Source organism: Gymnodraco acuticeps, unplaced genomic scaffold, assembly GCF_902827175.1.
Source record: "Gymnodraco acuticeps unplaced genomic scaffold, fGymAcu1.1, whole genome shotgun sequence".
Taxonomy (NCBI): domain Eukaryota; kingdom Metazoa; phylum Chordata; class Actinopteri; order Perciformes; family Bathydraconidae; genus Gymnodraco; species Gymnodraco acuticeps.
The window spans coordinates 103,247-114,517 of NW_022990692.1; the positions used below are offsets into that span (position 1 = coordinate 103,247).

Here is an 11,271-nt window from a genome sequence, read left to right on the forward strand (position 1 = left end):
CCTGCCTTTCCCCCCCAGTCTAATGTATTTTTCCATGTCTCAGTCGCATGCTGCTCGAGCCGGTCCCTCAGGAGTTCTACGTGTGTTTCCACGACTCGGTGGCAGAGGTTCCCGTAGAGATGGCCTTCAGACTCTCCTTCGGCCTGGCCTTGTGATCAGATCTGTGACGAGAAGGATGGACACGCTACAACACTTCTTAGCATCTGTTGAACTCTCAGGAAAAAAACTGTTGTGGATTATTATTATTATTATATAGCAGTGAGTTCTAACCAGGTCATGGTTGTGTGCTTTGTTGCCGACCACAGATGTGTGCACACGTGAATAACGTGTTGTTTATCTCTGTTAAGAGCAGACGCCCTAACGTTTACTAAGCTGGACCAACTGAAACTATTGTGCTGCAGCTATGCTTCATGTTGACAGCAAATAAGGTAGTAACAACTTGCAGTGTTGGAACAAATAAATGATATTTAAGATGTACAGTTTTGTATGGAAATAGATTAACAAAGTCAATTAAAGAAGCAACTCTTTTATTGTTTGTCCGCCTCCACAACATAATTCTACACTACTGACAAAGGGAGTGGAAATAAAGCGATTCTTACTCCAAACATATCCAACAAATATTAATCTTATCAGTATTGTTTAAGACTCAGCAAACAAATCGTAGAATTCTGCATTTTATAATGTACATAATTGAATGTGTGACCAGGGAAAACCATTATTATAATGACACTGAAATGATTTGTGTGGAGTTCAAATGATCCTTTCCAGGATGTAGTCTGTATGCACCTTCATCCGGATGTAGTAACACAACTGGTGTTAGAGTTCATTCGTCCGTTAGAGTTCACGCTGCGCTCTGAACCAGCAGCATGTTCCTCTTGTAGCACTCGAGGCTGCAGAGGGGCACCCCGCTCTTGGAGCAGGCGTACCTCTTGATGTTGGGGCAGCCGGTGACCCCGCAGGTCAGGGGGGGTGCAGGAGGAGCAGAGGGGGGGGTGGGGGTCGGCGCAGGAACCCCCGAGGGGAAGGAGATGTTCATTCCCAGGGCGTTGTCTCTGTAGCGCACCATGGGGCTCTGGCTCAGCTTGGACTTCCTCTCCCTCATGCTCTTGATCTTGGCCTTGCTGGTTTTGGTCAGCCTCTCGATGGTCTGGTTCTTGCTGTCCTCCGCCTTCTTGGCCGCCTGCAGGCGTCTCTTCCGCGCTCGCTCCTCCCGCTTCTGCATCATCTCCGCCGTCATCTCCTTCTCCTTGTAGCCCATCGGCAGCTCCAGGAGCGGCTGGCTCTGCTGCTTGTGTAACAGCGCTTTCTGAAAACACGACAAACACTCCTTAAAGCACACGTTTCTATTTCAGAGAGCATGCTGGCAGATTACATATTTGTTGAACATCAGTTAAATGACTACCTCGGTTTGTTGTATATATTGATATCAGTGGACCATGCTAACTTCATGTTCCTGTTATTTCATTACGACAGGCGATCCTGCCCGAAAGCAGCTTTTAGTGACTCAAAATAGTTTTTCACTACGGTATGCTAGTAAGATGCTGGAAGTCACAACAAGTTTTTGACCAGGTAGCCAAGTATTAGATATTGAATCCAGTGATATGGCATTAAATCATTAACGCTGTACTGAAGCGCGCAAGACGTCATTTGGATGGAAATCAGTTGCTTTAACGCTGTCATTTACTTTCAATAAACCCTTTGAGTTTGATCCGCCTCCTGTGAGTCAGAACTTAAATAGATTACAGAATAAGTGGAATAGGAACTGAGTTCATTACATAAACGGCCACTTGTTTATAGCAACCATCTGTAAAGCCACATGCACTCTGTAACAAATATCTAAATGAAATCCTAGTCTTCCACGTTCCACCTTAAAGCATGTTCTGACTAACAGGTGATGAGAGTTCAGAGTCTCTCCTCCTCACCTGTCGGGCTGTGAGCAGAGACTCGTCCACCTCCTTCTTCAGCTCCCCGTTGTCGTCGAGCTCTCCTTTCTCCAGAGCCTCGAGCCACCGCTCCTCCTCGTCCACGGGCACCATCATGGAGTCTGAGTCTATGTCTGGCATAGGGGATGTGGCCAGGTTACTGTCTTCGTCTGACGCAATACAAACCGGATAAACATGATGAATGTGGGGTCCAGGAAATAAATCCTCACCATGGTACAACTGAAATACAGCTGATGTGAGGTTAACTAGCATCCACTCGGAGTAAGAAAGGCTTTTGATGTGAATAGAGGGAACATTCACAAGCATTAAAGCTTTTGTTTAGCTATCATTGGATGTTGTTCAACTGACAATTAAGGTACATAATACATTTTAAAGGCTATTCATAAAATAAGTATCATATATGGAGAGATCTTAAAGTACTGTACCGGTGCAAGTTAATGTGTTTGCATCAATGTGATACACTTAATACTCTTGGTTGTATTTTTACTACTGTTCTGGGGATCTTTGGGTTTCCCCAACCCGTGTCGTGAGACCACATAAAAAGAAATAAAGTTGACGTGTTAAGAGATAAAACTCAAATATTTAAAAAGCTCAAATTAGAGAAATGAACAGAAAACCAACAATCTGTCCACCTAGATCAGTGTTTCTCAAACTTGTTCATACCAAGGACCACTTAACCAATAAAAAAACACTCGCGGACCACCTAACTCCACAAATATCCAAAAACACATCGTTTTAGAACAGATTACAAATCGCCTGAAAATGGTACAAACAAAGTAGGGCTACTCAATTAAGCAGATTTTAATCGCAATTACGATGCTGGCTTGAAACGACTATGAAAACAACATAATCGAAATAAAACGATTTCTAAAAAAAGAAATAATGGTGTTTTGAATTATACTTAAAGAGCCTGTGACACGAGTTTCCCCCATCATCCAACCCCATCAATTTGAGTAAATATTGTCCCCTTGAAAACCGTTACTGGACTGATTTTGGATATTTGTACTTTGATAACCATTAATCTGCCCTTCAATGTCGACCATTTTCTGGATCTTCTCGGGATTCTTCAAGTCCCGCCAAATTATGTGTGACGTCATTGCGGGCACAGAGCTCCAGCTGCACCGTTCAGGATCCCAGCAGCTGCATGTAAACGCACGATGGCGCACACAGCAGCAAGCTCAGACAGCGATGACAGTTTAATGTTGAACGTGTCTGAGAGCTCATATGAGGCTGAAGGATCGGTTTATTGTATCTGTTAGAAGTTTAGGAATTAGGTGCGTCAATATGGGCGATAATACGGTCATGTAGCCAGTGGTGGACTGGGACTAAAAATCAGCCCGGGACTCTCGACCGGCCCACTTCGGTACCGCTAGTAAATTGTCAACGGGGGGATGTCAGGGGCGGCGGGTGCTGTAGGCTAGGGAAGGCTAAGCCTTCCCAAATATTTGTGTCACTGCATCCTGGTAAAATACAAATATAATGCAATGTCTGTGTCTTTGACATTAGCGCTGCTAGCCACCTGTGCCCTGTACTACGAAGCCAGTTCAACAGACCCTGGATATGTTTGAGTAACAAACTAACAACAACAAACGAGATCTCCCTAAGCGGTCCTACGACGCTGGTTATCAACTCGGTAAATCAAGCCAGGGTTTCTCTCTCCAGCTGAGAGCGCGTTCACGTGAAAGGGGCGGGGTTAGCTACATTTGACCAATCACAAACAGGGACAAGTGTACTGACAACGCAGCGTCATACTTCATTAATGAAAAGTAAACTAATATTAGACAAATATGAGCTTTAAACATCCATGACTTAAACATATAATCCAGGATACAAGCCACAGAGATGCACCTGCAAGGTGAATACAGAACAACTGGTTAAAAAATAACTAGGCCTACCGAGTGTTTGAAAGCGTATAGTTTTATGATATCAATGTGACACTGTAAGTGTTGCACGGCCAGATACGGCTGGAGAAGCTGACTCAGATAAGGAAATATATGATATATTATGATATTATATGATCGATGATCTGATTGATGATGTAATGATAAGTGCGACACGTCGGCGTCTTCTCTGCATACGGCAGTTTAAACTGTATTTCCTTTATCCTGTAATATGACTTGAGAGATTTAAACTCCGCACACTGAGTTGATCTCTTTTCTATAGACGCCGGAGGCGGGCAGCGTCAGGTAAAACAAGTTATTTAGCCTTCCCAAACCTGAGCCTCACGCGCCGCCTATGGAGGATGTGCTAGTGACTTATCCGACCGGCCCACTTCGGTACCGGCCCATCGGGATTCGTCCCGATGGGCCGGTCCGCCACTGCACCCAGCCAACGTAAACTGTCAACGGGGGGAGCCTCGCTGCGGGGAAACGGTGGACCTGATGTCCCGATCGGAGTGGGAATAATAATAATAATAATCCGTGCATTTTATCCATTAATTTCCCCAACATTGAGGTGAAAAAAACACACGTTTAATCCACGTTGGTGTACAACTACAAAAAGCATCGGTTTGTTTTCTCATCAGGAAATGCAGACCGGCTCAAACAAACGATTTTTAAATCATCATCCTCACGATCATTTAATGTATCATATGTTCGCCGAATTGACATGAAAGCACTAATAAATGTAGTTTCATCCACTTGAGTTTACAACTACAAAAATAATCGATTTGTTTTTATATCACATCCTACGGGAGGAAATTCAGCAGCTCTCACTACCGATTTTTAACCCTAATGTAATCATCATCTTCACCACGATCATGTATGTTTATGTTCGCCGAATTGACATGAAAGCACTGACAAATATGAATATACTGTAGTCAACTTCATTAAAACGTTATTAACGAGCCTAAACTCAGTAATTCACCATTTCTACGCATGACAACACACTTTGTCCGTGTTTGGCTCTCTCGCCGCACAGTGAAGCGTTCCCGCATTGACGTCACTTCCGGCTTCCCCCAAAACTTCAAAATGAGTCGAAGGAATTTCCCCGCGATGTTCGAAATTATTGATATTTATCGGAACGGTATCGCTTTTTCTTTTTTAAACTGACGGTTCGAGATGACTAGTAACCCAATATTTCATTGCACAACAGTTGTTGGGATGCTGTCACAGGCTCTTTAAAGTTCAGGGTAATCAACTGTTAAAAACATACCGTTTGTTTTTCAATAAATGGATGTTTTCAAAGTAAATGGATAATCGTTTTTAATAATCGTGATATCAATTATTCACCCAAATAATCAAGATTAGGATTTTTGCCATAATCGAGCAGCCCTACAAACAAGTGGCAACATGTGTGATGAAGGTGTTGCGCTGGGCTATATCATGCAATCGAAAGTTAAACTTAAGCTCGCTCCATTGCGGAGATATTCCCGCGAGAGTGCGGAAAACTTAAATGTATTTATTTATTTCAAATGTTATCAATATGCTCGCGGACCACTAGGGGGCGCTCACGGACCACACTTTGAGAAGCACTGATTGACCTTTGGAGAATCCTGTGGTGTCAAGGTCCAGTATTTAGCATTTGACCTTACATCTCAACATTGAACTCACCAAGCCAGGCTCGATACTGCTCCAAAGGCACAGACGGCTCATCGTCGTCACCATCATCCTCATCTGAGTCCTCATCATCATCGGAGTCATTGTCATTATCAACATTGTTAATAATCATCAAAGGAGAGGGAGGACAGGCGACGCCGGGGTGCACGGTGAAGGTGGGAACGCTGGGAGAGGAAACAGAGCTCAGTGAGGGACTGGGTTTGGATGGAAATTACTTCATATTTAGACTCCCCTCACCTCTTGGTTCCCAGCGTCTGCCCCCCCAGTTTGATCTTGAGTCGGAGCTGTGGGGGGGGGCGAGGGACCGGGGGGGGCTCCGGCGCCTCGGGGAAGCTGTGGTGCTTCCTCTTGTGCTTCTTGTGTTTTTTGTGTTTGCGCTTGTGAACGCTGTGCAGGCTGGAGCCGCCCTCACCTGAGAGGAAGAGGGGAGACACAGATACATCAGATACATGTGTTATCTATTTCATTACAGTTGCTATTATTGACGTTACGCCATATCGATCAAGAGGAAGTATATGAAGCAATGATTTTAGTCCTGTGATACAGTGCTTTTTGGTGTACTACTTACTGAACAAAAAGAGTACATTTTGAACAAATTATCTAAACAATAGCTATGTGTGGTTTTTCATTGGTTTGGCTTCACATTCTCCTCTATGCGTGAAAGTCAATCAGTTCACGCAGCGTTACAAAAATATGAATATAAAATGTGCTCCACATCTTAGGACAACTGGTTTGTGAAAACGAATCCAATGAACTACAAACTGAGAGTCTGTTTTAATTAGGGGTCGATATTCCGCATTTGACCGATTATCGGTATCGGCCTTTTTTTTCTTCAAATTGCCGATAAAACGTTGGCTCTGATGCGGCCTGCGGCTGCAGTCACCGCTCTGTGTACACGAGCAATGTCTCTGATAGGCTATTACTGAAGATTTCCGGGCGGGAGCCAGCCAGAGAGGCGGGACCTTCTCAGATTACAGGCGGGTGCGAAAGAACCATGGAAAGACCGCAGACACAGACTCAGGGTCGGCGTCATGGGGGGTCATTCGCGGGCCATACCCCCCCAAATGAGTCACTGTGCCCCCCCCAACGCAGGGTGGGCAAGCCTTGCCACTTTGCCGTTTAAAAAAAAAAAAATCATATAAGTGAAAACGTTTCCACTAAAGGTTTTTTGTGTGAAATACGTCAGAAATAAAGAATACAAATATAAAACACAGCCTGAGGTGTGCTCACTGCTGCTCTCTGATTGGTGTGTTGCTTGACCAATGACCCCCGACCTTTGTTTTGTTATCATTACGTGGCTGTGTGTTTAGATGAAAGCCAGTGGCGATCTCTTCATCTGTTACACTGATTATACAGTAAAGCCATCGAAAATAATATGATATACAGTACAGTACAAGTACATGGGTCTCTGTGTTTCATTCAAGCTCGGCTCTGTGTGTGTGTGGCACGAGCGCATTTTGTGAGTGTGCAAGCGGTAACGTGGAATGTTGATGTTAGCATCTGGTTAGCTAGCTATGCTAACGGATATAAAGAGCTGTTTCTACACCAAGGTGGAGGAGAGTCCTCTCCTGTCAGACTGAGAGGATCGTATAACCTCAGCTCAGTGAGGTAAGGACTCTCAGTGTTTAGATAGTTAACTTTAGTGTAAGTTATCTCAGTGGGTCTCAAACGGTTTGGTCACCATTTATGTAAACAAGTATTTGCGAGGAATACCTTTATATGATCATTATAGTTATTAAAGAATAAGAGAATAAATGAAAAACGGGTATGAAATACTATAGGACAGTAACACAAGAATACAGTTTAAAAGGGGAGTGATTAGTAAAATATCCATAAAGAAAAAGTAAATCTGTGTACAGTTCTGTTTCATATGGATGCTGAGAGATGTAGGCTATCCATAGATCTCTTAATTTTGCTCTCAAAGTGCACCAGATTGATGCATTTAACTTCAATATTTTTAAAATAATCTTCCCGGGGGAGCATGCCCCCAGACCCTCCTAGAGGACGTTAGGTCCACCCCCACCTAAAACATGTTCACATGGATAGGATACTAAATACATTTGCACCCTTTTTATATGGTGGCCTATGTCCATGTTTCTGTTTTGGTGGTCGTGCCACAACCGTGGCGTGCATGTATGCACAAGTCATAGGTGCGCTATACAATAGCACTACAATGTGTGTGAAAGACAATAGACTTTACAGCATGTTTTTTTAAGTTGCGTTGGTGTTTGTGTGTTGGTTGTTGACGGCAGTGTGTGCCCCCCCCTTTGTAAATGATTGCCCCCCCATTCAATTTGTTCTAGAGCCGACCCTGCACAGACTGAAGCAAGCAGCAGCGCTGAGCGGCAGAGCCATACATGTGTTAAACCGAAGTTCAATAAACATCCCTATCCTCTATGCTGAAGTTGCAAAAACACCACGATCTTATGATCCAATTCTATCAGTTTCCCAGTTACACAGGGACGCGGGAAGTCAGTCAGAGTTGAGGGTGCATGCAGCGTCTCGCAGCGGAGTAACTGTGGTGGGGGGGGGGCTGCGAGTGGAGTCTCGCAGTTTTTCATGTTGATATGTGAAGCTCATTAGCTAGCCAACATGTGTCTAGCAAATGTTTAGCTAAATATTAGAAGTGAGGCTACTAGACTAACGTTAGGTCTACTGTAATAGCCTCACTTTTAATAGTTTGCAAAACATTAGCTAGCACTAGTGTTTTGCAGTTGCTAGCAGCTTATTGGGATTTTATGCTAGATAGACAGATATAATAAATTAAGCATTATTGTAAGTTAAGCATGTCAGCCTGCAGCCCCACTTTTAACTCTCGGTCTCTCTCTAACTCATTGCAGATGACTGCACTAAAGAAAAGGGCACAGAGAGGAAACCAGTTGTAAGATGTTTAAAAGTTAATTAAACATAATATATGCTTAAATGCATTTCAAAGAAGTTGAGTTGTGTTGGAGTTTGTGTTATTCTACATTTTGACACCAAGATTTTTTTTTACTGCAAATGTATATCGGTTCCAAATATCGGTTATCGTCTCCTTGATTACTAATAATCGGTATCGGCCTTGAAAAAGCCATATCGGTCGATCCCTAGTTTTAATTGTCATCTGAGAAATGTAGTGACTGAGAAAGACTGTAAGTGTTACTGTTATTTACTCACCGAGGAACCTGGGGTGAATCATGTCTTTCCTTTTCCCCATTGAAGCGGCAACAGGGATGTAAACACGGAGAACAGCAGCCAGTGAGCAGATCTACATGGCTGCAGAACTTATCTGCAAAACTGAGAGGAAAACACACCTGATTACCAGAGGTGGGAGAAGTACTCTGACCTTATACTTGAGTAAAAGTAGAAGTACCAGACTGTATGAATACAGTACAAAATAAAGAGTAAAAGTATACTATTAGCCTCTGAATTGTAGTGGAGTATGAGTTCAAGCAAACAATTAAAATACTCTAGTAAAGTGCAAGTCTGTCAGAAAAGTACAGTGCTTGAGTGAATGTACACTTTACACGGCACTGCTTATTACTGAAATCGTTACATTAAATCGATTTAAATGCATGTAAATATTCTCTATTAGTTGAGTTAGCTAAGCAAAAACCTTATATTTAGTAAACTGTATAAGGTTAGCTTCAATAGTTAGCTTTATCCTTATTTACCCATGTGATGCCTCATCACATAAACTAGCATACACTCAACGTTAAGACAAGCAACAACATTTACCATTTTTGAAAGAAAGCCCACGCTGCAAAGCTGAGGCGAATTGACCCTTAACTGATATGAACTAACAGTAACGGTACCTAACAAACATTACATTATAATGATTTAGCCGCTTCATAACGTTGTTAATATACTAGTAGTGTTAATGTACACCTAAGCTAACCTAACAACACAGAACTTCATCTTCTTCGTCATTTCCGGTCTTTTTGAGATCCGGTATACTGCCTCTAGTGGAGAAGGAAAAAAACGGTCAAACAAGAGCGAGACTAAACTGCGAGACTGCCTCAAGCCCCCAGGAAGTGCGCCGGAGTCTGATGAGAATATTCGTTGTGGCCAAACGGCGGTACTACACTTCCTTTAGGTTGCTGGGCCCCGGAAACACTTTTTCCCATTGACTTACATGGGGAAAGAGTGGTCTGTAACTCGTTGGATAAACTAAATAAACAACCCAGTATGAACACTTGTATAGCCCTTATTAAAAACATTCGTTCCTCAAGTTGTAAAAATGTGCTAATAACGTTATTCTGAGAGTTATTTCCCTCTGCATTATGAACGCGCATCTAACCCACGGGACCGCGCCGCCCGGCACGTTCATGTTACGTGTCCCGACCGCGTCTATCGTTATTCCAACCCAGTTTAGATTTTGCTTCCGCATTACGCAAGAACGTAGCTCTACGCGATAGCGTCATAGCCTTCTTCTTCGGCTGTTATAGCAACCTGGCGTTACATCTCTATGGGCGGCAAATATGAATCTGACAAGCGAAATACCGTCCTTTTAAACGCCCATAATTATAATTATAATTATAATAATAAAATAGTGCTTCTTTGTCAATATGACTGACGACCACACTTATGCAGTGCTGAGGTAATGTTAATTCATCCTTTAATATTAATTCCTGATGGATATAAGAGGGATACATTAGCAAACATCTGTATATATAGCCTATATAATGTTTCGTTTTTTTGTTTGTCATGTAACATATTAACGTTTTGACCTTCTGTTTAGGATGTAAAGGTATCTATTTAATATTTTATTTAATGTCTATTTTGTTATATAATACAACATATAACATTTGACATTAATAACATATAAACGTTTGTAAAATATAAAAATGAAATGTTGGGGACATTTATAAAAAATGTATTCCTTTACATAAAAGTGCTTTCCAGAGGTGTAAGAAGTGATAAGATCTTGTACTGTACTTGAGTAAAGGTACAAGTACCAGAGTGTAGAAATACTCAATACTTTTATTATATTGTGTTGTTTATATATATATATATATATATATATATATATATATATATATATATGTATGTGTACAAATGAATTAATATAAAGTGTATGTGAGTGTGTGTATAAATGAATGAATACATCTGTGTGTATACATGTGTGAGTACATATAAGTGTGTGTTTATATGTTTATAAATGAAATAAATGTGTGTATATATATATAAAACAGTATCATTAAATAATGCTGTGTGTGTATAAATGAATGAATACATCTGTGTATATTTATGAATAAATACATGTGTGAGTACATATAAGTGTGTGTGTGTATATGAATAAATGTATATATAAAATAGTATCATTAAATATATATATAAAATAGTATCATTAAATAATGCTGTCAAATAAATGAAGTGCACAGTAATAGTCAAGGTGATATTCAATATTCTGCTGATAAGATAAGATATTTAAAACGTCTTTTGTTTGTCCTGAAACGACATTTGAGAATACACACAGGCTATTTATAGATGATAAAACACCAGTAATACAATCTCAGGAATCTTCGATATGGCTTTGATTACAGGATCGTTTACTTTCAGTCAACAAACAAACAGGATCGTTTACTTTCAGTCAACAAATCCTTTGGAAAGACAAAAAACAACTATTCATCCTGCTTTACCGCGACCGCTATAACAGCCGAAGAATAACAGCCGAAGAAGAAGGCTATGACGCTATCGCGTAGAGCTACATTCTTGCGTAATGCGGAAGCAAAATCTAAACTGGGTTGGAATAACGATAGACGCGTCCCGACCAATCAGAGCACACTGCT

The 11,271-nt window shown here is 41.5% G+C and overlaps 2 protein-coding genes across 3 annotated transcripts in view; one reads left to right on the forward strand and one right to left on the reverse strand.

Annotated features, from left to right (window-relative positions):
* The window catches only part of intu (inturned planar cell polarity protein), a 21,619-nt gene extending 21,097 nt beyond the window's left edge, over positions 1-522 (forward strand). The window contains 1 exon segment of the mRNA XM_034230395.1: positions 44-522. Coding sequence (XP_034086286.1) covers positions 44-155 — 112 coding nt within the window. The 3' untranslated portion in view covers positions 156-522.
* Positions 511-9,617, reverse strand: ino80b (INO80 complex subunit B). 2 transcript variants are annotated; one of them, XM_034230397.1, is made up of 6 exons: positions 9,218-9,617; positions 8,657-8,776; positions 5,738-5,912; positions 5,495-5,664; positions 1,923-2,092; positions 511-1,306 (listed from the first exon to the last, which is right to left on the reverse strand). In XM_034230397.1, the coding sequence occupies exons 2-6, from the start codon at positions 8,694-8,696 to the stop codon at positions 842-844; spliced, it is 1,020 nt and encodes a 339-aa protein (XP_034086288.1). In that variant the 5' UTR covers positions 8,697-8,776; positions 9,218-9,617; the 3' UTR covers positions 511-841. The 2 variants fall into 2 exon arrangements, with proteins under 2 accessions (XP_034086288.1, XP_034086289.1); XM_034230398.1 differs by having other exon boundaries at positions 1,923-2,056; positions 9,218-9,615.
* Positions 9,618-11,271: the final 1,654 nt, after the last annotated feature.